Source organism: Triticum urartu, chromosome 7A, assembly GCF_056163025.1.
Source record: "Triticum urartu cultivar PI428250 chromosome 7A, HENAU_Tu73, whole genome shotgun sequence".
Taxonomy (NCBI): domain Eukaryota; kingdom Viridiplantae; phylum Streptophyta; class Magnoliopsida; order Poales; family Poaceae; genus Triticum; species Triticum urartu.
Genome location: NC_141879.1, coordinates 722,686,833 through 722,714,124, shown reverse-complemented (window position 1 = coordinate 722,714,124; position 27,292 = coordinate 722,686,833). Strand labels below are relative to the sequence as shown.

The window sequence follows — 27,292 nt, the reverse complement described above, 5'->3', positions numbered from 1 at the left end:
AGAACCTGAAATTTATCGAAACGAAAATGAATCAACATTGCGGCAAAACATAGGCCACTTGGCTTCATTTCCTGGAAACAACAAAGCCACTCGGCTTCATTTCATCAATGACATATATCATATAACAACAATATGAAAATGAAATTACTGTTTAGGCCTTTTCATAAAAATTTGCCCTAGCTAATTTCCTAAAAAAATTGCTAATCATTTTTCCTAAATGCTAAAAAATGCCTACTACCCTAAACAAATCTAGGGTTCATATGAACATTTAACAACATCAACACATATATAAATTGCCCTAGGAGAGAGAGAGAGGAGGGTAGTGGAGAGGAGAGGTAGAGCCTTACGGTGACTGCGGTGAGGAGGGGCAGGCGGCGTTGAGGTCGGGGTCGGGGCTCGGGCGCTCGGCGGAGGGCGGCGTCGAGGTCGGGGTCAGGGGCGGTGTCGAGGTCGGGGTCGGGGGCGGCGTTAAGGCGGGAGAGCGACGGCAGAGCGCGCGGCGGCCGACTGGAGAGGGCGACACCGGAGGAGTTGCGATTTGGGGGTAGTGGCCGTTGGGAAGAACAAATAGAGCAGTTAAGTCAGAAGTAGCAGTACCGCGTTCCAGGAAGTGCGCTACTACTAACATAGCTACAGTGCGTTCCCGCACTACAAGAAATATGTCAACTTATGACCACCACTATTTGGTCACTGAAAGGTCACAAATTTCCATTTACGACCTTTTTGTGACCAAAAACAAAAGGTCAAAAGCTGGCGGTCGTAAACTGACTATAGCGACCTTTAACAAAAGGTCGTTGATCCTATGACCTTCTGTTTTGGTCGTTAGCTGTCTGCCCAGGCCACGTCGGATCCAACGTGGCAATCTGACGTGGCAAAATTGCGACCAATTGAAAAGGTCGTAAATTAGAATCGGCCCGGTCCAATTTGATGTTTTAGATGGGCCGAGCCCAACAATTCAGCCTTTTTATATATTTTTTTCTTATTAATTTTGGTCAGCTATATGGGCCAAGCCCTACTATTCAGCCTTTTTATTTTCTGGGCCTAGGCCATTTTGCATTCTGTTGCACAATATTCCAGTCCACTATTGTTTGGGCCGTAGCCTTTTTAAACCCAAAATATTACTTGGTCCAGTAGAACGTGTTCGGTCTTTTTCATTCACAAATTTCAATTTTACACATTTCAACAAAAAAAAATTCTCTATTAAATTATTAAATACAGAATCATTCGCTTAAATATTCACAACATCACATACATGTTTGCATGTCCAACAGCATATACACGGTGGCAAACTAGCATCACCAACAACATCAAATACTCAAAACATGGTGGCAAACTAGCAACATCAACTAAAACTGTGGTGCGCATCTCGAGGCTTCCTTGATCTTCTATCATAGCACCAGCATCCTCAACAGCATTAGATCCTGATGTACATAAACTATTAGTGAGATATATTGGGAGTTAAATTATTGTCAATAAAAAATATTGAGACAATTATAGGCACATGCCCAAATGCTTCAGTTCATTAAACATTAAGCAAGGCATAGCAAAAATTCCAACAACTTCACAGCAACACGTTAACCTGTTCTACACTACCACTACAACATTCAAGCTCATGTTAGGCAGCAACAATACTAACCTACAGTCACCAGCATGGTATATTGGCACAAGTGCATGTCATGCAATGAACGTCACTGTAACACATTCACCTGAAGAAAAAATTACTGTACTATTCCACTACCACGACCATCCATTCAACTGACAGCATATAACAATACTAGTAAGCCCACATGGACTAACATCACAAGGCAGGAGAGAATAAAGGGAATCAAGACCTGATGATGATAGTGTTGACAACGATCTGATTGGAATTATCAAGCAGAGCAAAACAGGAGCATGACCATCAAGTCGCAGCCCTGAAGAAAGAACGAACCAATAGAGTCAGCTACTTATTTATTCAGAATTGAGAGTTGAACAATCATCAGAAAACTAAAGATACTGCTCAGCCAACTAAATAACACATGATTCAGTCACACGTTATAATTCTGACTATAATATAACAAGAGAACTAAGGATACTACATACTTAGAACTCAACTAATAAGTGAGAATGATCAAATCTGATGCAAACAACTGATTTTATTTGTTGATGTTGCAAAAGGAAGTGTATAAAACAAACTACAGCAAACACGCTTTGATTTGCTGCTCCAAATAGAGGACCTTGGGATTGGGGTGCTGATCACATAAGTAAATAAACAATAATACATCTCCAAAACCTTAAATATGGCATCAACTTCTCAGATCACAAAGGTCTAAATTTATAGCATCACACACGAGGTCTAAATTTATACTATGTTCCTTTAGTAGCAAGAGCTGGTTCATGTCTAGCTTGTATTGCAGATCACTAGTACAATTTTCACACAAAAAATAGGATTGCAGTATATATTCACAGCATGTAAGAATACTTGGATGAACAGACTAATCAACCATCAACTAACACTTCACAGTACCAACTAACACTTCATAGTACCAAAAAATGGGATGGCGCTCGCCACTTCGGATGTGCAGCAGCCATGAGGGCTTCTTCCTGTTCCACCTGCAACAGCGGCAGCGGCGGCGGCGGCAGCTTCTACAGATCTGAGACACAAAGCAAAACGCGGGCAGGAGGAATCAGAGGGAGGGGAGATGAAGAACATGGCAGGCATTTATATGATGGCAGTACATAACGTGCAGCTTGGTTCACAAGCATAACTAACCACATGTCAAGATCCTTTCAATGGCATGCACCACACTAATTAAAATAGGATACTGATTTCTACTCTTTGTAATTAGCTACTGCCGATCACGTCTGCAACTTCCTAGCTCAGCGGTCAGAAGACCAACCATACAACATTGCATGTAGCCGGCCGGCACACACTGATTCGTAGCAAATCAGATTGAACTTTCATAGAATGATTACACTAGCAACTAGTGAGCACTGAAGACTAATATTAACCCACTGGTAGCAGTCTAACACTAGCAACTAGTGAGCACTGAAGAAACAGCAAGAAACATCACAATGTAACAACTGAGATCCTAACTTCTCTTCGGCTACCTTCTCGACCTTGACGCGGAGCTTCGCCAGTTGCTTTCTCCTATCGTAGGAGATCTTGGCATTCTCCTTCCACTTTTCCTCCAGCTCTTGAATACCAGGCCAAAGAGTGATGAGAAACGGTATGCACAAACATCAGCTCATAATGAACAAAAACTGGCAACAGCGGATGTACTGTACTGATAACATTAGACTAGAACTAAGAGCCTCAGAGATCTTGGTGGTTAAGATCATCAAGTGGGATAAACCCATTAAGAGTAGCAAATATTTTTATAACATCACAGGCTCAAATGAAAATAAACACCAGCAAACTGTTGAATGAATTAAAACCCAAAACAGAGCAAAATCTCTTAAAGAGCACAAAATGGCATGGTCTGCCAAAAGTAGCTGGTTGTGATAATCATGAAGTATCAGTGGGAATCCGAACAATTTTCTTCATCACGCAGAAGCTTGCAAAAGACCCAATATAACACAAAGAGCAACAAGGTTGCGACCAACACAAGGAGTGCATGTACGACCAGTCATAAAGTAGTGCAAATGTAATACAGGAGATGCCATCATCCATCAGAAGTAGCTGGTTACACTAATCATGAGATATCAGTGGGAATCAGAACGATTTTCTTCATCACCTGGAATCATGCAGTTCAACCCAACAAAACACAATGAGCAATAAGGTTCATAACCAATGAAGGAATGCATGTACAGTCAGTCTAAAGCAGTAAAATGTGCAAATGTACTTCAGGAGATGGCGTGACCCATCGATTTTCTTCATCACCCAGGTAATGCACATCTCGTCAGCCAGCAGAACACAAAAAAGAGGATACAAAAAGTACTGCTAAGAGGTTTGCAAAAAATCAAAGGAAAGTATTTGCTCAATAATAAAGGAGTACATATGTAGTCCAAGAGATGGCATGATCCGTCAGAAGTAGCTGGTTGTAATAATCATGAAAAATCAGTGGGAATCCGAACGATTTTCTTCATCACCCAGATCATGCACATCTCAGCCAGCAGATCATACATCAACTTGTCCGGAACCATGGTTAGTGAATATTTCATTCCATGGTTCCACTGTGCTGTTAGTTTTAGCTGCTACTGATCTACTATGGTCAGGACATTTGGCACTTAATTTGGTACATTCCTGATCCAAATGGTAGGCTGTAAGCATATGCCATATTGACAGATTTAAAATTGGAGCTGATCCCTTTGTTCACAGTTGCAAGAATCCGAAGGGTATTTTTACTAACACGCAAGATCTAAAGTGTTGTCTCCAACTAGGAAAAAAGAAGAAGCAGAATCACCTTGTTATCGATGTCGCGGTCGAGAAGATCATTCACCGTGCAACCAGCCCCCCTGAGGAGGACAGCTCCGCATTCGAAGAGCGCCAGCATTTTCAAGTCAGGGAGCTCCCCCGGCATCGCCGCTATCGTGATCGACCTACGAAGAAAGGTTCAAAGGAGCTCTTTGAGTAAGCTAGTACTGTGCTTGGTAAGGCATACAAGTAACAGGGTAATAAAAGTTGCTCTGTTGCTAATGAACATGCTCTGTTTTCTTGCTAGATCATAAGATCCAGCATGAAGTCAGAATTTTAACCATGACTGGACCTATTAATTATCTGTTTGTGCACATAGCAAATCTGAGGCTTTGAGATCAGGATGCTGTCTCTAATCTCTACTGAGCTGGCCCTTCAGAGCAGTTGATCCAATCTCTATGCATTGGTGTTCAGAGATGGTGATGTCGGTAGAAATAAGCGTACCACCTCTCCACCCACGACGCAGTTGCCGCGGGTGGAGAGCCGCTCGTCGACACACTGGATGACCACCTCATCAGGCAGGCTATTCTTGAGGTGCTGGAGCTCTATGGCAGGCATTTGAAACCCATGTCAGGTCAGGTCACTGCTGACTCACTGGACAAGGAAGGACCTCTTTCTTTCTTACCTTGGTCGTTGGTGGTGTGTGGTAGAAGAAGGATCCTCATGCCGCCGATGGATGCATTGACCACCGGGACGGTGTCGGCGAGCTCGGCCTCAAACACACTACAACCACAGGACAACGAGTGGACCAATTAGAAGAGAAGAGGCCACCAGAGGTCGCGATTAACCATGACAGATCGAGTCGAGGACAACCAACCTGGTGAAATTCCCCGCCCCACCGGCCAGGAGCCACCTCTCCACCCACGACGCCGGCGGCGCGGGCGGGAGGCTCTTCTCCTTGTCCTTGTACCGGGAGGAGGTCGAGAGCGGATGCGAGAAGCTGCTGGGCAGCACGATCCGGTCGATGTAGAACGAGGAGGCTGTCACGGAGGCGGAGGGCGGGTGAAAGCATGGGCTGCGGCAGCTTAAGGTGATGAGGTGGCACCGGGCAGCGGGGCTGGGGACGGGACCGGGGGAGGGGGAGGAGGATGAGGTGTGGCTGTGGGGGAACGGAGAGATGGCCGGGAGAGCGGCGACGCGGAGCAGGATGGGGTTTGTGGCGTGGTGGAGGCGGCTATGAGGAGGGAAGGAGGAGAGGTCGAGGGAGGGAGGGCGCCGCCGCCGGCGACGGGAAGCTAGGGTTAGAGAGGGGTGGCGGCGTTGATCTGGATCGGGGAGAGAGAGGGAGGCGGCGGGCGGAAGGAAGGGAGGAGAGGTGAGTGAGTCGATCTGGGTAGGGTTTGGTGCGGTGGGTTTCTTCAGATGGATGGATGGATGGTGGGATTGCTAGCAATGGATGGTAGGATGTCTGCCATGTCATCGATCCGTGTGACAGGTGGTTCCACCAATCAAAGTCTAGCTTATGTAATTGTGTTGTTTCTCTTTTGTTTCTTTTATATTTTTTACCCTCTTATTTCGGGTAAACACTCAACATATTAGCTTCATGTTGTATGTTTAAATGACCCAATATTGTGTTCATATGTGTATCTTAGGATTTCAAACAATGATAATATTGTGGTCTTCATTTGTATTGCACACAAAAATCATTTTCCATTTTTCAAGTGCCCAAAATGAGGTTTTTTTGTGAAGAACCTACCAAATAATTGTTGCAAAATTGGACAGATTCATTTTTATAAAATACTAGGCCATATTTAATGCACAATTGACCAAATGGTTGGGTGTCAAAAGTTTCGATCCACCTCTAGTGAAAAAGACAAATTTCCGACAATTCAGCAGGAAGCGGGTCAAATTTGAACTGTGGTTGCCTCATAGTTTGCTATTTATTTTTTCCAAAAATCATTTCTAGGTACAAAAGTATCTATTTAATCAGAGAAACACCAAAAAAATTCCAAGATTTAACAACTAACTAGGAACGGTCATTCCCGCCGTTTTGACCACATTTTGAAACGGGCGTAAAAAATTCAAAAAAAATCAAAAAATTGGAAAACCTTCGCATTGTGTCATCATATGTGACCAAGTTTCCAGGAAAAATAATAAACTTGTAATAAGCCAATTATTTTAAAAAGTGTTCTCAGAAATGAGCTATCATGGATGAAGATTCATGGCTTTCAAGCCAAATGATCAATCTTATGGCCACATTCATGGCATAGTTTGTTCAAATGATACCACATTGTGTACAAGGGTGCATCTTGGAATTCCAAACAATGTTGCCTAAGGAAGTTTTCATCGTCTTTGCATGGAAAATTCTTTTTCCATTTTTTGAGTGCCCAAAAGGAGGTTTTTTTTGTGAAGGACCTACCATATATTTGTTGCCAAATTGGACCAAATCATTTTTCTAAAATACTAGGACATATTTAATGCACAATTGACCAAATGGTTTGGTGTAAAAAGTTTTGATCCACCTCTCATGAAAAAGACAAATTTCCGCCGATTCAGTTGGAAGCGGGTCAAATTTGAACTGTAGCTACCTTGTAGTTTGCTCTTTATTTTTTTCAAAAATCATTTCTAGGTAAATAAGTATCTATTTAATCATAGAAACACCAAAAAAGTTCCAAGATTCAACCACTAGCTAGGAACGGTCATTCCCGTCGTTTTGACCGCATTTTGAAACGGGCATAAAAAATCAAAAAAAATCAAAAAATTGGGAAACCTTCGCATTGTGTCATTGTATGTGGCCAAGTTCCTAGGAAAAATAACAAACTTGTAATACGGCAATTATTTTAAAAAAGTGTTCTCAGAAACAAACTATCATGTGTGGAGATCCATGGCTTTCAAGCCAAATGATCAATCTTATGGACACATTCATTGCATAGTTTGTTCAAATGATATCATATTGTGCACAAGGGTTCATATTGGAATGGCAAACAATGTTTCCTAAGGAAGTTGTCACTTTCTTTGGACGAAAAAACCATTTTCCATTTTTTGAGTGCCCAAAAGGAGGTTTTTTTGTGAAGGACCTACCATATATTTGTTGCAAAATTGGACCAAATCATTTTTATAAAATACTAGGACATATTCAATGCACAATTGACCAAATGGTTTGGTGTAAAAACTTTTGATCCACCTCTCATGAAAAAGACAAATTTCCGCCGATTCAGCAGGAAGCGGGTCAAATTTGAACTGTAGCTACCTTGTAGTTTGCTCTTTATTTTTTTCAAAAATCATTTCTAGGTAAATAAGTATCTATTTAATCATAGAAACACCAAAAAAGTTCCAAGATTCAACCACTAGCTAGGAACAGTCATTCCCGCCGTTTTGACCGCATTTTGAAACGGGCATAAAAAATCAAAAAAAATCAAAAAATTGGGAAACCTTCGCATTGTGTCATTGTATGTGGCCAAGTTCCTAGGAAAAATAACAAACTTGTAATACGGCAATTATTTTAAAAAAGTGTTCTCAGAAACAAGCTATCATGTGTGGAGATCCATGGCTTTCAAGCCAAATGATCAATCTTATGGACACATTCATTGCATAGTTTGTTCAAATGATATCATATTGTGCACAAGGGTTCATATTGGAATGGCAAACAATGTTGCCTAAGGAAGTTGTCACTTTCTTTGGACGAAAAAACCATTTTCCATTTTTTGAGTGCCCAAAAGGAGGTTTTTTTGTGAAGGACCTACCATATATTTGTTGCAAAATTGGACCAAATCATTTTTATAAAATACTAGGACATATTCAATGCACAATTGACCAAATGTTTTGGTGTAAAAAGTTTTGATCCACCTCTTATGAAAAAGACAAATTTCCGCCGATTCAGCTGGAAGCGGGTCAAATTTGAACTGTAGCTACCTTGTAGTTTGCTCTTTATTTTTTTCAAAAATCATTTCTAGGTAAATAAGTATCTATTTAATCATAGAAACACCAAAAAAGTTCCAAGATTCAACCACTAGCTAGGAACGGTCATTCCCGCCGTTTTGACCGCATTTTGAAACGGGCATAAAAAATTCAAAAAAAATCAAAAAATTGGGAAACCTTCGCATTGTGTCATTGTATGTGGCCAAGTTTCTAGGAAAAATAATAAACTTGTAATACAGCAATTATTTTAAAAAAGTGTTCTCAGAAACAAGCTATCACGTGTGGAGATCCATGGCTTTCAAGCCAAATGATCAATCTTATGGCCACATTCATGGCATAGTTTGTTCAAATGATATCATATTGTGCACAAGGGTGCATATTGGAATGGCAAACAATGTTGCTTAAGGAAGTTTTCATTTTCTTTGGATGAAAAAACCATTTTCCATTTTTCGAGTGCCCAAAAGGAGGTTTTTTTGTGAAGGACCTCCCAAATAATTGTTGCAAAATTGGACCAAATCATTTTTCTAAAATACTAGGCCATATTTAATGCACAATTGACAAAATGGTTGGGTGTAAAAAGTTTTGATCCACCTCTCGTGAAAAAAGACAAATTTCCGCCGATTCAGTAGGAAGCGGGTCAAATTTGAACTGCAGCTGTCTCATAGTTTGCTATTTATTTTTTTCAAAAATCATTTCTAGGTACATCAGTACCTATTTAAGCATAAATACATGGTTTGGTGGCGATACGTCGAGGTTTGGGCGGTGGCCGAGGGCCCCAACTCTAGAGCGCGTAAACTCGCATGCCCGCCGCGTGGTCATCGCGTGACCCTGGCATTGCCATGTGTTCTGGGCGACATAGGCATGTCTAGTGGGTTGGGCACTCCCCAGGTAGGTGCCAGGAAGAAAATTACAACATAAGATTCTCATGAGGAGACCGATCGATGCTCAAACATGAATAAGCAGCCAAGTGTTTGATTAGCGGTACGGGAAATGCACGTGGCCAATGGGCGTGAGTTTTGGCCGAGGATGATCATCTACTAAGGAGAATGTATTCACAAATTTTCTGCTCAAAAGGAGGATCCTAGGTGGTACTTGCTTTGCAAAGTACCACACTGGACAAAAATATGAATGTTGAAGCTGGGCTCAAAATAATGAATGGATTGAGCTGAAATTTTGTGGAGGATGGTTATTTGGGCATAGGAAAGCATTGTAGAAAATTGATATCATTTTGACATGCCAAAGTAGTACTTCCTTCACAATGCTCTTCTATGGACAAAAACTTGGGAAAACTAGTGAGAGAGATTGGATGAATGAAATGAGCTAAAAATTGGTGTAGGTAAGTTACATAGGTATGGTCATGCGCTGGTAAATTTTCAGATCATTTGGGTAAGCCTAGCTAGTACTTACTTCACAAAGCTTCTCTCGAGGTAGAAAATTTGGAAATTTCCTGAGAAAGATTTACTACGAAAATTGAGCTGAATATTATCATGTGGTAATTATTTGGGTATGGAAGAGTGCCTGAAAAGTTTGAGGGTAATAGGAGGGGTCTATATAACACTTGCTTTGCAACGTGCCAATTTGGCCATAAAATATAAATTGAACCTGGGATCACATAGATGATTTTACTGAGCTACAATTTGGAGGAGGGTGATAATTTGGGCATATGAAGGAACTGTATAAATTTCATGTCAATTAGAGATATAAAAAAGGTACTTTCTTCACAATGCTTCTAGGTGGACCAAAACTTTGGAAATTTGCCGAGGAAGATTTGCTAGGCAAATGGAGCTGAATTTTGTCATGCGGTAAAGATTTGGATAGGAAAGAGTGCCCAAAAATTCCGAGGGCAATCAAGAATATATAAATAGCACTTCCTTCATAAAGTGTTGTTGTGAACAGAATAGGAAAATGAATATTGTTGAATTAGTTTTGTACTAGGCAAGGAAGGATTTTTACATATTTGATGAAGATATGCCCCAAAGAATTTATGAGATTTTTTTGGGAATTTTGGGAATGATAGAAATATAGGTTGCTTCACAACCTAGGGCAAAAACTGCCACATGGACATGACACATAGGCAAAACTGATGCGATGGCGCCTAGTCATCACAACCCACCACAATCTACAAGGCTATGACCATCTATATTGGTCATTAACAACTAGAAATAAGGCAGCGGACTAGCACTGTTTGCTTTGTGACCATTTCGTATATGGAAATTACGACCTTTCTGACCAAAATGGTCGCAATGGTTTAGGGTTTGGAGCCCCCTGAACAGCTTTTGACCAATTGGTCTAAAATGGTTATAAATTTATGACCAATTCTTTGAGGGTCACTGACAGAAGGTCATAAGTTGACATATTTCTTGTAGTGCCGTATACGCGCTACTGCTATACCATTTTCTTTTTCGTCCTTTTTCATTTATCTTTCTTTACATTTTTTTTACTTTCACCTTTTTGTATTTCTTTCATTTTAATTTACTTTTCTATTTGCTTTCCATTTAATTTTATTTACTTTAGCAGTAGCGCCTCTCAGCGTAAACGTGCTGCTACAAAGCAAATAGCGGTAGCGCGGTTCGGCGAAGATCGCTACTACTATGTGCAGCCTATCGGCTAAGCCGTGGGAATTTTAGTAGTAGCGCTTTTGTACTCGGACGCGCTACTGCTATAACTGTATCTCTAGCGCTGTTTACACAACCACGCTACTGCTAATTAGCACCAGCGTGCATTTTCAGCCCGTGCTACTGCTAATATTTTGTGTATAAGGTTTTCCCTAATAGTGAGTGTTTGATATGTTGCCAAAACTCCTTCAAACCTGGTTGGTAAAATAAGGAGAAAGTGATGCAGCATATAATGGTTATTGTCTCTTTCAACTAAATATGAGAAAACTCGTAGAATCAAGAGGACAAAAAATACGTCGTATATACTTTCCTAAAAACCTCGGTGGGGAAAACAGGAAGTATGACATATGATCTTGTGTTGCTTTGAACGCGGAGTTGAGTAATTTTTGTTGGTACCTCCACTCTTTCAGGCATATTTTTGCAGGATTATAGGATTGTGTGACACCTTTATATTCAGTAAATGAATTTGGCAGATTATTTGCAATGTGTTGCAAATATTCTGAACGCATGGTTCAGATCTTTGAGTACGTGGACCTGAGGCAGAAATGTGTTGAACATTCCCATAATTTCCTGGCATTCTATATGGTACTCTAACTCCCCCCTAATGCCTGGAAATGTTCCTTATTGAATCAGCATACTGCCCTTGAATAACTCCCCATATGAGGGCCTTGAGGTATTGACGGAAATATAGTTACTCCTCACATAGATCCCAACTATATGCTGAGGGGCCAATGATGTATGCCGGGGTGGTGATATCAGTGTGTAACCGAATTAACAAAGATGGGAAATACTTGGTAGATCTCCACGTGTCAAAGATAGAGGGGAATGTAAAACTGCATGACTCCAATGTAAAGTTGGTAAGTTGCAATTCCAAAGTAGTGATAATGCAATGAGGTTAACTCTTTGGATAAAGGATTCTACGAAACCATTTTGAGCCTACACATATTGGACAAAGTGCTAAACTTCAATCCTAGGGCCATAGTAAAGGCACAAAAGGAGAATTCTACAATGTTGTCTATTCAATTTTCTTGAAATCAATGGCCAGGATAATATGCCAATGGTTTTTGTGTGGATAAAGGCACACTTGAGACCATCATGTAGATGTGTCTTTTAAAAACCATGGAGTGCCCGAATAGTCTAGGCAATGGATGGGACGATCCACTTATCTCGACTTGATGCATTCAAGGAGTCTGAGTGTTTCAGCATAGACTTTAAGGTGTGCGAGCCTTAAAATTAGCTTCCCCGCGTCACAAGTAGTGCACATAAAATCCAAATATTGTTAGAATTTAGCGTCATGATAATCAATCATAAACCAATGGAATTGCTGATAGTTTCGATTTCAACCCAATGTCTGGATGACCAAGGCGAGAATACCAAGTTTGTCATGCAACAAGCATTATGGAAAATTATCTTGTGTGCAACATATGCTACGGGTTTTGTAGTATGTGTGGTACAATCCTGATGATACATAGAGAATGTGCCATATCCATTTCATATAGTAAAGAGAATATTCCTCTTTGTTGTCATCATAAGTTTCATTATGAAAATTGATGGATATCTCTATAGTTTAGTAGGGCACAAGTTGTCCTGGACACGATAAAGCATCCTTGATTCTAGTCGAGTACCCATTGGGATAGTAAATATGACTCGAGTTGAGCCAACATTAGAACATCGCGTCTAGAAATAGTTAAATATCTCATTTTGTCTCAGCGAGAGTGGAAACATTTCACTTCCTTGAGTATACAGTTCGTGGTGCATATGTCCACAAGGCACATATCATCTTTCATCAGATTGACCCTGTAGAAATCTATATATAGACTTGAAGATTCTCAATATGAAAATCACTGTCAAATATATAGAACACATACAAATGTATATGTACCAAAGTGCTAATACAATATATGATGACAACAATACTTATGTAGTTATTACAATATCAGAAATGGACATAAATTTTATTGATCACTCAGGAGATTGAGAGACTAGACCAAGTCTTCAAACATGTCGATTGAGGCATATTCAACCATCATGTCCTCCGTGCCCACATGGTCCCGTCACCGCTGGTGATTTCGGGTTGAACGTTGAAGTTGGATTCAAACATTTTCCCTTGAGGTCCTTTGCATCCCAGGGATTGCTAATACGGAATAATCAGATGTAGAAATCTTGATCGATATATATATAATGCCTTATGATGTACTCCCTCTGTTTCTAAATATAAGATCTTTTAGAGATTTCACTATGGACTACATACAGAGAAAAATGGATGAATCTATACTCTAAAACATGTCTATATACATCCGTATGTGCTTTCTAATGAAATCTTTAAAAGGTCTTATATTTGGGAAACAGAGGGAGTATAAAGGCAACATATTTATTTTGTTAATGGTGTGGCTCCAACCGGAGGTGAATCCTACGTTCTTGAGCCGTGGTAGACACAGTGCTAATAACGTGTTTGAACTCAGCGAGGGAGAAAACAATAGCGATGTAAAAGTAAACAGCTGTCTTCTTTATTGATGATGTGATTATATATATATATATATATATATATATATATATATATATATATATATATATATATATATAGTTTGAGAGGATGCCATTAGAGAGGTGTCTGTACAGAGAGATGCCTGTCCGGTGAACCGACGCGGCAGTTGCCAAAGCAACTACCGGCGGTTAGAGAAAGCAGGGATTAATCACTTAATTAATTAATCCTAAAAGTTTTCACCGACACCCCAAGCATCTCATGCATGCATATTGTATAGGAACTGACTGAATCGTTAAGGATGAGAAGATGCATGTAAAGGCACAATAGTAAACTAAATGTTGCATGCCTTAGAGCATCCATAGTCGGGCTTGGTAAATCCAGCTCCTCAAACGTTCACGGACGAGCCCGGGCGCGTCCGCGGGCACTGACCGGGCACCCCTTCAAATCGCGTCGTCTACACCCGTGTATCTTATATTCGAAACCCTATATCCATACTAAATCATTCAACATCGATCAAACTACGTAGATTAGCTAACCGGACATAGAATCAGACATAGGATAGCACACCAGGTCACCAAAAGATCACGAACGGTTGTTCAAAGGTCCACCAAAGTTCATATAAACGACCAAAAACTTTATACTACATCTAAAACTGGAATTGAAATTAAACTTCACCACTTCTGGGCCGGCCCTTTCCCTTTCTAGTCGCCGGCGCAGCTGTAGCCATCGGCGGCCGGTGGAGGATCGTCCGATTCATCGTACGAGGAGCCGTGGTCGTCGTACGAGGAGGAGACGATGAAGAGGCCCTTCGGGCGCTGGACGGCCCGGTCCTGCTGGCGCCTGAGCTTGGCCAGCCGAGCAGCCTCCGTCGCCTTCTCCTTCGCCTCCCGCTCGGACTGCTCGATGGCAAGCCGGAGAGCCTTTGCGTTCTTTCGACGGAACCATCGAGTGTTCGTCTATACCGTCGTAAGCGATTGGCGGTAGACCCATGCGAGGAGCCGCTCGTCCTCGTTGGGCTTCGCAAGTAACCCGAGACGGTGGCGGACAGAGCTCTCCGTTGAGTCCCTCTCCCTTGCCCGCTGCCTCTCGCGGCGGACGGCGCGCGCCTCCGACTCCGGTGTGTGTGTCCGGGCTGGTGGGGCGGGCACAACTACCCAGCGCTGCCCATGCGGGGGAGGCGGGGAGCAGTAGCCGGGGCGGGGGCAGAGGACATCGGATGATGTGGGGTCGGGGCAGTCTACGCAGCCCTTGCGGAGCTGCGCGCGGGCCGTGAGGAGGCAGCGCCGGCGTCCTCGCTGCGCTGGCCGGGGAGAGGCGAGGGAGCCGATCCAGAACTGCCTCCCATGTCCACGTTGGAACTCTCGAGGGCAATGCAGAGGGCGAGCTCCTCGTCGATGGCCATGTCGGAGTCAGAGCGGCTGCCGGCGCTTGACATGGTCGCTGGAGCCTGGAGTCGCCAGAGCTGCCGGATGGATCGAATCGAAGGGGAGAAGAAGAGACAGAGCGAGAGCGGAGTGAGCTAGGGTTTCCGTATTGGGGATATATGTGGGTACGGCATGGGGTCGACGTGGGCCGGACCGACATGGCGGGCGTGCCCGGACGCGTCCATATCCGCTTCATATTTGGATTGGTTATGAGGGGTGCCGGACAGTCTGGGCATTTGAGGCCTGTTTGAGGCGCCGATCTAGGTTAAAAAATCGTGACCGGGCGCGCAACCCAGGCGTTTGAGACCGATTTAGGGCGCCCGGCTGTAGATGCTCTAATACCCAAATGAACTCGAAACGGGGTCCTCTCATTCGACCTACCCAACTAGACTACATAATGTGCTTCCTTCAAATCCACCCAATTAATTAAGTTGACCGTGCATTCATGCATATGAGCAGTCTATTTTTTTTTTCTCTTCCTCATTACCATCGATCTAGCTAGCTAGAGGCAGATCACATGTGACTTTTATCATACGTGGGACACGTCAAATTCAGAGCACCATTCGTCTTTAATTTCATTTCACGGGTGGATGGCCGGGTAGGTCGATCGATCAGCTCATAATAGTTCAGATTGAATTGAAAGAAACATTCACCCATAAAGCGCAAGGCGTTTTCCATATTCGTCCATTATGAAAATCACGCTGAGCTACAGTGTATGTGATGGAGATGTCGACCAGATGCGGTTGTCGATATTTTAGCTTGCTTGGAGGATTAGTATTCCTGTCCAAGATCGAAAAACCATCGGGATATTTTAGCTTATAGAGCTGCACTGGTTAAGCATGTAGATATTTTTAGCTTGGGTGGTTAATTCTTCTGTCGCGGGAAACCATCAAGAATGGATGGGCACCTATGATTAGAGGGCCACACTGGTCATGACAATGCAGGCCCTCCTACTTAAAATACTAATAGAAGGCCGAATACGATGCCGACTGGAAAATAAAATGATCAATCATATAGCCATATTACGATATGCTGATCTCATATGAGACCATATAAGTATAGCTAGATTTAAGGTGACAATTGATTGATCTATTACTATCATGCGCCGGTGATAGAAGTTATTGTTGATCTTCCTCTGTGCCGGCAGTGTTGCGCTATACATATATGTTAAAGTGCATTCTATATCTAATAATCATCGAGGAAAACAGTACCTAGTACAAAGGAATTACAACAAGACGCGAAATGCACAACATAAAATTATTACATCAAAAATTATATTGGTTGTTTTCTTCCTTCAATTATGCGTCACTCATAACCCGCAAAAGAAAACACACTAAGTAAAAAAAAAACCTGAACATGAGAGATTTTTGACCTAGCGGCTCCTGTGACAAGATCCGGCCACCCCGGATCCCAATGATTGCCCGGCCAACTGCCATGTCGATCGCCGGGCAGCAGGCTTTGGATGTCACTCACCGGCTTGGGTCTTTCCGGAACTATGTACACTGCTATAGTGAAGCCGGCGGCACCACTGCACCTGCATGCATGTCTAGCCATACACAGGCATGCAACCACGTCCTCCATCACAATTCACAGCACAGTTACTATATATCACCGGTATATATGTCTGCGACGGCGACTACGGACGGAGGCGACGTGACCGGCCGGTGTAAATGCACTCGGCTGTGAGGTGTGACGTGCATGATCTCTGCTCAAAGGGAAAAACAGCAAACAAAAAAATTGGGAGTAGTTATCGTGCATCGTTATCACTCATTTATATCCGACACTTCTGCTTCGGTACACCCTCTTTAAACACATCAAGGGCTGAGATCTGTCCATACCCCTTCGCTGGCAGGGGCATGATCATCTTATGTGAAAAATCCCCCCCCCCCTCGCGCGTCCACGCCGATACCCCTCGCGCGCCTGTGTATACGGGGCTGCCGCACGAGCCGAGCCGCATGGCAGCCGTTAGGACGCGAGCCGAGCCGAGCCGTTAGCATCCATGGGCCCACAAAGTCAAATGCAGTCGGTGGGGGCGTATGTGTGGTCGTGCAGTTAGCGGCGCACTAATTGCGGCGCTGACTGCTCGCGGCCGATCTCCTGCCGCCAGCCTTCTGGCGTGGTACTCCGTGCCCTCCATTGCCGCGCGTGCGGCGACCGGGCGCCTTCCGCCTCGGGCCGGCAGTTGACGCGACCGGTCGGCTGCTGCCGCTGCGGCGACCGCCCGCCCGCCTTCAGACGCCACCAGCGCTTCGACTGCCGCGCATGCCGTCCTCGCGCCTTCCCACGCCACCGATGCCTCGCCTGGCGCGTCACACCGCCTTCCGACGCCAGCGATGCCTCGGCTGCCGCGTCGCGCCTTCACACGCCGCCGCTGCCTCGCTTTCACACGCCACCGCTGCCGCGCGTGCCGCCAACCGCCCGCCTCTCCCTCGGGGTGCGCGCCACCGATGGCTCGGCCGCCCCCCACCCCTCCCCCCGCCGGCTATAAAAGGCAGCGCCAGCCCTGAGCAGGCCGTGCCATCTCCCTCGCCCCGCCCGTCTCTCTTCCTCTCCTCGCCCGCCCATCTCCCTCTCCTCGCCGGCGATGTCTTCTAGTGACTCCGACGAGGGCGCGTGGCCGACCGGCGTTTGGCCGATGAGCCTCACCGTCGGCGACACGGAGGATCTGGCCCGGTACGGCCTGATGGTGCCGCCGGCAGCCAAAGTGCCGCGGCCGTGGCGGATCGGGGCGGACGGCATCCCCACCATGGGCCCGCCGCCGACGAGGCAGCAGCTCAACGCGTTCCCTGGCGGCCGCTACAACCGCAGGGCCCGGCGCAGGTTCTGGCGGCGGAAGGACTTCGACGTCGTCCTCGGCGCGTTCAGGGATGCGTCGGCCGGCCGCGCCGTCGGAGACATTACCGGCGAGGCCGGCTCTTCCCGTGGTCGACGTCGCCACGGCCCACCTCCAGCCCCCCACTGCCCCGGCACAGCAGGCGCCCCTTGACCCGTCGCTGGTCGACATCCCACCGGCGCAGGCCGCCCTCGCGCAAGACAGAGACCCCGACGACACGCCGGGGCTACTTGCGGTGCTGGCCCAGTCGGCAGAGGAGGCGGCGGCGTCTGCCACTCGTGAGGAACGAGAGCGGCTGGCGGCCATAGCGGCGGTGCAGGAGCAGCAGGCGCGGGAGGACAACTGGTGGGATTTCAGCGACGACGATGGCGGCGACGGCGGCGAAGGAGAGGTCGGCGGTATGGCGCCGGTCGTCGACCTCACCGGCGCCAGCGACGAGGAGTAGTCTACTTTTTAGGGTTTTTATTCAAATTTCGGTCTAAGTTATGTAAGAGCAGTGCTCGGTTATGTTTAGTGCTATGTAAGGTAGTTTGAATTATGAATGAACTCGAAATGGCTTATCTGCAAAAAAACCGTATGTTTAATTTGATGTTAGTCGTGTAACTTCAAAAAATAAACGAAAACATGCATTTCAACGTTACGAGGAAAATCAATGCTCGGTTACGCATGCATGAGGCTTTCACTCATACTCGAACGGTCTCTGGAGAACTTATCATGCATGCACACCAAAAACATATTGCGTCACGTCCGGGGTGTGGTATGTGGTGTTATCACCAAAAAATTATAAGAAAATTTTATAAAAAGAAAAAAAACAATGATAAAAAAATTGCCTCCTGTGCTTGCAGGCCACAACTGAGCGTAATGGGTCCGGCCCGATCAAGCCGGGCGGCGAAAGGGCCGGCCTTTCGGCCCAGCTACGGCCTGCAGCACAGTCAATCAGGGCAGTGGCGGGTCGGGGCGGGAGTCAAAGAAGTTCAAATGGGAGGTGGGAGGTAGGTATATAAGGCGGTTGCGGCGTCGTTCGGCAGGCGAGGTGGGACTAAACTTTAGTACTCACCCCCGCCGACCCTGCCCCCGCACCGCGCGCGGAGTCAATGGGCCGGCCCAGGCGCGCCGTCGCGCACGTCACTGATTAGGCGCAGTTGCGGCCTGCAACCACGGTTGGGCTGTTTTTTTTTGCATCACTATTTTTTTATTCTTTTATGAGTCACGGCGCGGGGGGAGGTGGGAGGGGCGCTTTTTATAATTAATTACTAAAATACTAAAACAATACTAAGTTTTTTGATAATTAATTGATAATTAGTACTTTTATAATGAATATTATGTTCAGCTATTTATGTAAATTAGTAATTAAATTTTTAATATGTATGTAATGTTAATTAATGTCTAAAAATACTTAAAATATGTGGAAAGTTTAGTACTGTAATGTGTATTGCATTAATGACTAATTATTTTTTCATAATAATAATGAGTGCACGAAACGTTATTTTGGGAGGTGGCATGAACGAAACGTGACCCAATTTTAGGAGGCAGTGGGCATGCCCATCTTAGGGCCCCACGCAAAAGTTGAACGAATTCCGACACCATACGCACGTTGCGTCACGCCCGGCCAGTGTTTTCGGTGCGTTTCACGAAGAAAACCATAGGAAATTCATACGGTGCCGGAAAATTATGAAAACTTGCACGCACGATGGACCTGACGATGGGTGCGTGTCCAAAAAATTTGGGGTCCACCGGCTGAGTCAGAAAAGAGAACGCAGTACGGGGCTGACATCGGCCATATCAGATCAGTGCCGGTTGTTTTGGTGGTACGAGGTGGCATGAACGAAACGTGACCCAATTTTGGGAGGCAGTGGGCATGCCCATCTTAGGGCCCCATGCAAAAGTTGAACGAATTCCGACACCATACGCACGTTGCGTCACGCCCGGCCAGTGTTTTCGGTACGTTTCACGAAGAAAACCATAGGAAATTCATACGGTGCCGGAAAATTATGAAAACTTGCACGCACGATGGACCTGGCGATGGGTGCGTGTCCAAAAAGTTTGGGGTCCACCGGCTGAGTCAGAAAAGAGAACGCAGTACGGGGCTGACATCGGCCATATCAGATCAGTGCCGGTTGTGTTGGTGGTACGAGGTGGCATGAACGAAACGTGACCCAATTTTGGGAGGCAGTGGGCATGCCCATCTTAGGGCCCCACGCAAAAGTTGAACGAATTCCGACACCATACGCACGTTGCGTCACGCCCGGCCAGTGTTTTCGGTGCGTTTCACGAGGAAAACCATAGGAAATTCATACGGTGCCGGAAAATTATGAAAACTTGCACGCACTATGGACCTGGCGATGGGTGCGTGTCCAAAAAGTTTGGGGTCCACCGGCTGAGTCAGAAAAGAGAACGCAGTACGGGGCTGACAATGGCCATATCAGATCAGTGCCGGTTGTGTTGGTGGTACGAGGTGGCATGAACGAAACGTGACCCAATTTTGGGAGGCAGTGGGCATGCCCATCTTAGGGCCCCACGCAAAAGTTGAACGAATTCCGACACTATACGCACGTTGCGTCACGCCCGGCCAGTGTTTTCGGTGCGTTTCACGAAGAAAACTATAGGAAATTCATACGGTGCCGGAAAATTATGAAAACTTGCACGCACAATGGAACTGGCGATGGGTGCGTGTCCAAAAAGTTTGGGGTCCACCGGCTGAGTCAGAAAAGAGAACGCAGTACGGGGCTGACATCGGCCATATCAGATCAGTGCCGGTTGTGTTGGTGGTACGAGGTGGCATGAACGAAACGTGACCCAATTTTGGGAGGCAGTGGGCATGCCCATCTTAGGGCCCCACGCAAAAGTTGAACGAATTCCGACACCATACGCACGTTGCGTCACGCCTGGCCAGTGTTTTCGGTGCGTTTCACGAAGAAAACCATAGGAAATTCATACGGTGCCGGAAAATTATGAAAACTTGCACACACGATGGACCTGGCGATGGGTGCGTGTCCAAAAAGTTTGGGGTCCACCGGCTGAGTCAGAAAAGAGAACGCAGTACGGGGCTGACATCGGCCATATCAGATCAGTGCCGGTTGTGTTGGTGGTACGAGGTGGCATGAACGAAACGTGACCCAATTTTGGGAGGCAGTGGGCATGCCCATCTTAGGGCCCCACGCAAAAGTTGAACGAATTCCGACACCATACGCACGTTGCGTCACACCCGGCCAGTGTTTTCGATGCGTTTCACGAAGGAAACCATAGGAAATTCATACGGTGCCGGAAAATTATGAAAACTTACACGCACGATGGACCTGGCGATGGGTGCGTGTCCAAAAAGTTTGGGGTCCACCGGCTTACGTTAAAATTGTTGCATTAAGAAAATGCATTAACAATTTCTGACGTTAAAAAAACATCGAAGATAATGGCTCTCTTTTGAAGAATATGCATGATCAATGTGAACCTTCACAAGCTCTTAGCAGGTGAAGACTCACATCGATCCTGCATATCCTCCAAATAGAGTCCCACAAACTGAGATGTTTATTCATTGACCGACAAAAAATTATATAAAGGAGTCAACGGCGCGCCGGCTTAGCGATGTGGTATTAAACTACAATGCATGTTTTTAATAAATGCATCGTGGGCCAGCCGGCGGTAGTTTTATGGGACGGGCCAAGTGGCCCACTACGTCGTGACCACGTCTATGACCCCGTACGTGCGTGCATGGCATGGAAACGAAGCCGCCATTACCTCGCCCCAGGACCGCCTAGCGCCGCCGCCTCCACGCACATCCTCACCCGTGCCCGATCCGACGGTCGCACTGCCGTGGCCGTCCAAACTCCCTTCCGTCATCTGCGCCCGCGACTTGGATCTCAGGCCCGGCCGTGCCGTCTCGGGAAATTCGCCGGCACCCTAAACCCTAGGATGGGCCGTCGGCCAGCGCGCTCGTGTGGGCAGAGGGCGCGCGGCTGCCAGGACTAACCCACACCGGGTGGGGTTTGGCAACGGTGGCTGCCGGTGCTCGTCGAGACGCCGGAAGGTATGGTATTGAACCGTACGTAATCTTTTTTGAATCTCGTAGCTAGTTAGCTAACTGGCATCTTATTTAGAATGCAAGAATTAGGAGATGTGTACTGCTAGGTTGAGAAGTGGTGCGAATTGGTGGAAAAATTCACAGCCAGACAGCGCATGATGCTACGTGGCACAAAATTGGGCTGTATGTTGAGAATTCCTTCCGTGAAAATGAGGAAAAATTTATTGGAATTTATGATTACAACGTATGACAGTACTAGAAAGCGATTTATTATTCGGCCAAATACTGACGGCCTCAGTGTGCTTAATGAAGATGTTTACGACATATTTGGGCTACGTAACGAGGGTGATGATGTCTGTAGCATGATAGCAACAGTACAACTAGATGCCAAAAAAATTGTTCTGAATCGGTTTCTAGACAAAAGAACAGGCCTAATCCTCATCGATGAGTTGATAAAAAATATTGTTGATACTAAGTCATATGATGATGATTTTGTGAGAAGGGCCGTACTGGTTCTTATGGGTACAGTCTTAGCACCACAATCCACCAAGTTTGTTCCTTATCGTTATTACAAAATGGTGGAGGACGTGAACGCTATCAAGTCATACAATTGGAACAATTTCACGTTGGAGGTGTGCATGGATGCTATTAAAAAATCGGTCGAAGATCTTGAAAAATTCAAGTGGCCTATGGGGAACTTGGCTCTTCTTCAGGTACAAGTCATTTCGTAATAGTTGTATGTATATATAATTTTATGTGATATATGTGTCTGACTAGTTGTGTTTACTATCATGCAGTATATATACTGGGAAAAAGTTGAGCCAATTGGTGTGGATACATTTGATCCTTTGTCTCGTGAATACCCACTAATGGTTAACTGGGCAGAAACGGAAGGGAAAAAGAGAGACGACTATGACAACATGCACAGGCGTGGCACCGGCAATGTAAGTCAATGAGTATAGTCCTTATTGGTTGCACATAGTAATTAACTATAGTTGTTTTTTTTGTTGTACAGCTTGAAAACTGCGTTAGCGAAGAGTACAGACGTGCTAAGATAGCACGTGAAGGGACTGTCCCAGATGAATAAACGAAGAAACCTAAACGGAAAGGTGGTGGCAGGAGTAGAAAGCCAAGCACGTCAGGGGTTTCATCGAACACGACTAACAGTATGGACCGTGTGATGACATACATAAAGCTGCTTCGCAAGGAGGTTCTCAATATACCCGAAAGATGTGCACAGGTAATTTAAAAGTTATATTAATCATGTTTTAGTTGTTCATGTACTTATCGTGTTTCATTTGTGTTTGTAGATGGTAATGGAAAAGTTGAACATGGAAGGTGTGCTGTACAAACCCAATAAGAGGGACACCAATGACGAATTTGATAATGTAGGTGAAGGAGTTGGGATGGAGAATGGCAAGTACAAGTCATCAAAATATTGGCCAGATATTGATTCACCTACCGACGTGGAGCTAGTAACATCTTTCACAGGTTTCAATGATACCTACGTGCCTGTTGATGACACGGGTGCTCTAGCGACGACACCGGGTAAAGGTGACGCTACTGATCATTTCATTATAGAGGATAATGGAAAGTCTCCATGTTCGTCATCAACTCTACGTACAAAAGACTTTCCGGCTATGTCCCGAACCCTGCAGAATGCTGATATTTCTGGTGAGTCTATGGGTGGTTTGTCACCAACAAAGTCTGAAGACATGTCTGAGAGTTTCCTGGCAAAGAGCAACATAGGTAATGGTGAAGGCAGTGAGGACAATGAAGGTAAACGCAAACGAAATCCGTCGAAATATTGTCTATCCCCGTACGACCTTCTCATTACCCGGAACAAACGTGTTAAAAAAAGTAAGTCAAGTACTACTTTATAATTCGTTCACGCGTTATGTAAATTTTTTATTACTTTTAACGAATGTAGCTGCATTGTTTTAGATCTGTTTGCATCGTCACCACATTCAATTCTGGCAAGTTCCCTTAATATGACTCCGGATCACATAGAGGCTGCCAGAGTTTTTGTTGAGACTCTCGCGTCGACAAAGAAGCATGCACACCGAACCGTGGTCGATATTGCGCCACCAGATGGGGACATATGCACGCCAGCTATGCTTTTGAATGGCGCTGTAAGTATGAGTTTGGTTTTAACAAAACTCTCATTTGTACTTCACAAGTTGATAGAAATTTTTTGTTTATGTATGCAGGTAATCAATGCATATTGTAAACACTTACAACATCGTGATTTCTCTGATCGTTTCATATCAACAACGTGGTTCCCCAAATTTATGTTGGGTAGGGCTAGGGGAAAGACCAAGTCAATTAATGATTTAGATTCAAAACATGTTACAAAGAAAGCAAAAGTCCTCGAAAGTGTAATGGATGAGTATTTCAGACGGGACAAGGTATTCCTTTCATATTTATTTGTTTTTGTTAGTCATTATTATTTAATTGCACTAACATCATTTGATTACTATATAGGCGTATTTTCCTATGCACGTTAATGATAATCATTGGATAACCATAGTGATGCACACCGTCAAGGAGGAGTTTCAAGTTCTTGACTCAAATTCTAAAGGCGCAATAAGCAAAAGAATTCGCAATATGATTGCCACCCTGGTACGCTATAATTTTCACACTCGCATTCAGAAAATTATTGAGTCATACATTAAATTCTGGTTTGTTAATTTGTTTCAGAGAGCTGAAATTTCTAAGGATATTATGGAGGCCAACTCTACTCTTGAATCAAAAAAATTTCCAGATGTCTCATCGTGGCCAATTAATGAGTATAAAATGCCGAGACAACATGATGGGTAAGTTAAATGAATACAAGAAAGTGCATGCTATATCCTAAGCTGATCACACATGTTTATCGCAGAGTGTCTTGTGGACTTTTTGTGATGTGGTGCATAAAATACTGGGACGGAGATCGCTGGACACATGAATTTGACCAGCAAGCGATTAATGAGTCAAGGCCGCGTATTGTCGCGGAAATCATTTTTTCTGAGGTCAATAGATTAGAGAAAGTGAAGATGAAAATTGTTAAAATCATGGAGAAGTAGTAGGTATTAGCATCGGTAGGGTTTTAGTCCCGTAGAAAGTTTCCCTACCGTTGTTGGATACTTTGATCCATTGTAATGCGACATGGCACTGGGATAGATTTCGACAATTTTTCACATTTTATTTATTTCTTTCGTGAGACACTAAAGATTTAAATGCGTGTGGGCAAGTAATATTTTTTCTGTCCTAAAATGTATCAGTTTGCCTCTGCGATATTACATGTATTATTGTTGTTGTTCCTACTCGCGACGGTCATTTTTTATTAAAAAATATGCCCGCCGTCCTGAGTTGATGCGATGTGGATAAAATGCAATGTGGATAAAAGCTGCACAATTTCTCACGTCGATTCTGGTGGCAGCAGCGGCGATCGGTCCGACGAATATTCCAGCCCGTGCCGTGGCCGACAGCCGAGCCAGTGGCGGGCCCGCGCAGTGCAGGTAGTGCGGGCTGGCGCCATTCGTCCTGCGCCACGGGGCAGGTCTGCTGGCCCAGCAGCCGGCCGACCGACCAGCCGCGCGCCGGGTGGCACACGTCTCGTCCCGCCCCAGCCAGCGGCACACATGCAACGATCCCGAGGGGGAATATGGTGATCTGTCGGCCCATAAACGACGCGCGTCGGGCGCGTGGGCCGATCCTCTTCGTGTGCGGATACGGATGCTGGCGCTTTGTGCCGAGTAGGTTTACTCCCACCTCGCCCGCGGAGAGACGCGCCGACCGGTTTACATACCCGCGTCTTCGCCTTCTCACAAGCTCGCTACAGAACATTACTGGATGCCCTCCTGTGCGCCCTGGCCTCCCCGCTCGGCGGCCGAAAGGCCTCGCCAGAAGGCGTAGTAGTTAACTGTCCGCGCGCGCCCGGCCACGGCTGGGGCTTTTTTTACAAAACAATTGTCACATACATTTTAAAGATGTTAATAAGTTTACTACGTCATTACAGCAGTAACACATCCATACAAATATAATATGTTATACACATAATAATATAAATCGCATGTCTCATAACATTGAACAAGGTGGCATAAACATTAACTCAAAGTGCCATGTCTATTATTCTTAAACAAATAAACTGAAAGTGCTAATGACTTTCAACAAACAAGGTGGTTTAAAGATTAAACTCAAAGTGCCATGTCTCTTATTCTTAAACAAATAAATTGAAATTGCCAGTGCCTTCAATTGATTATGAGTACTTCATCTTTATGCCCGGTTCCTACATAGCAAATTGTAAACAACTCATCAGACAATTGTGAAGACAAAACCAAAAAATAGTTGAAAAAATGGAAAACTTACTTTTCATTCTCAGGGCACGTTTGCCGTCTATGGCCCTCTTTCTTACAAATGCCACAAAGAGGACCGGGTTTTTTCTCAGAAAATGATTTTGGTCTTCCATTCTTTGTAACATTTGGATCCTTGTTTGCCCGCCCTGTACTGCTCTGTTTAGGGGCGCCCTTTGTGGAAACTTTCACGGGATCACCTATGACATCAACATGTTGTTCCGGCTGACGTGGATCCTCATGCACATTTCTTGTATTACCAACAGCATCATCATCAGGGACCTTTTTCTTCGCTATTATATTCTGCAGACACTGCATCAACTCATCATAGACGAATGGATCATTTGAAGCAACATGAAAAGCTTCAGCTCTTGTTATACTAAGTTGACTATAGCGAGCACGCTGCTCTGCCCCTGTCCAACCCCAGCCAAACAAGTCACTCTTTCGCTGTGCAGGCAGCCCACCTCTCGCAACTTTGGACATCCTCTTAAGGGTGCAACACTTAGGTATTTTAGATTTTTTAAGATGAACCAACACATACAGAATGTGTTCGCAAGGCAATCCTTTCCGAAGCATTCGTCCACAACTGCAGTCTATCGTATTCTCAGAGTTTTCAGCTCGATAATTCACGCTGAACTGAAATTTCCGGTTATTTCTCCATGTCATGATGAAGGTGTGGCAGTCAACTCCCACTAGCATCTCAAAAATCTCAAGCTCTCCCATCTTCTTCAGATCTTGTTGAAGAATATAAAAATTGGAATGAGTGAATACTTCGGCAGCATGCTTCTCAATATCCTTATATTCTGTGACTGATGGTGGCAATGACTGATTAGAAACACAGTCATCATGCGCCTCGTTCTCACGTAGTCGGACTATGCAATTCTCATAATGCACAACTAGGTCAACAATAGTCATACCGCCGTCCAAGTGCAGGTGAAGACAAGAGTTCAGACTTTCACTCCTTTGATTACTGCGCATACCCAGAAAAAAACCATCTGACAGATATGATGCTGCCCACAGACTCCTCTTCCTGTACATCCTACTCAGCCACTCTTCTGTTTTATCAGTCTTCCATTTATGGACGAAAGCGTGCCATCTCGCCTCAAAGTTGGCTCGAGAGGTGGAGTAGTACAAGAGTGCCCTGCACTCACTTAGCGATTTGTAATTAAGGTGCTTCTGCATGTTTTTTTCCACGTGCCATGAGCAGAGACGGTGCAACACATCAACCAAAACCAACCGAATAGCTCGTATCATTGCAGCGTCTCCATCTGTGATGATTGACCTTGGTTTTTTCTGACAATTGGCCTTCAGGAATGTCTGAAGCAGCCACAC

The 27,292-nt window shown here is 44.9% G+C and overlaps 2 protein-coding genes, 1 non-coding gene and 3 pseudogenes across 3 annotated transcripts; all 6 read right to left on the bottom strand.

The window, feature by feature from the left end:
- Nucleotides 1–1,236: 1,236 nt before the first annotated feature.
- Nucleotides 1,237–4,911, bottom strand: LOC147962249 (uncharacterized). Its single transcript, XM_087534114.1, has 5 exons — nt 4,841–4,911; nt 4,386–4,521; nt 3,077–3,174; nt 2,527–2,633; nt 1,237–1,421 (listed from the first exon to the last, which is right to left on the bottom strand). Exons 1-5 carry the CDS (start codon nt 4,909–4,911, stop codon nt 1,237–1,239), a joined length of 597 nt encoding a protein of 198 aa, XP_087390240.1.
- On the bottom strand, nt 3,292–3,374 carry LOC147962252 (small nucleolar RNA SNORD24). Its single transcript, XR_015612456.1, has one exon. It is a non-coding gene; the product is annotated as a small nucleolar RNA SNORD24 (small nucleolar RNA).
- On the bottom strand, nt 3,460–3,535 carry LOC125511784 (small nucleolar RNA R12; annotated as a pseudogene).
- On the bottom strand, nt 3,647–3,722 carry LOC147962251 (small nucleolar RNA R12; annotated as a pseudogene).
- On the bottom strand, nt 4,002–4,077 carry LOC147962250 (small nucleolar RNA R12; annotated as a pseudogene).
- Nucleotides 4,912–25,972: 21,061 nt separating the features above from the next.
- Nucleotides 25,973–27,214, bottom strand: LOC147962248 (protein FAR1-RELATED SEQUENCE 5-like). The gene has a single exon (XM_087534113.1). It carries the CDS (start codon nt 27,212–27,214, stop codon nt 25,973–25,975), a length of 1,242 nt encoding a protein of 413 aa, XP_087390239.1.
- Nucleotides 27,215–27,292: the final 78 nt, after the last annotated feature.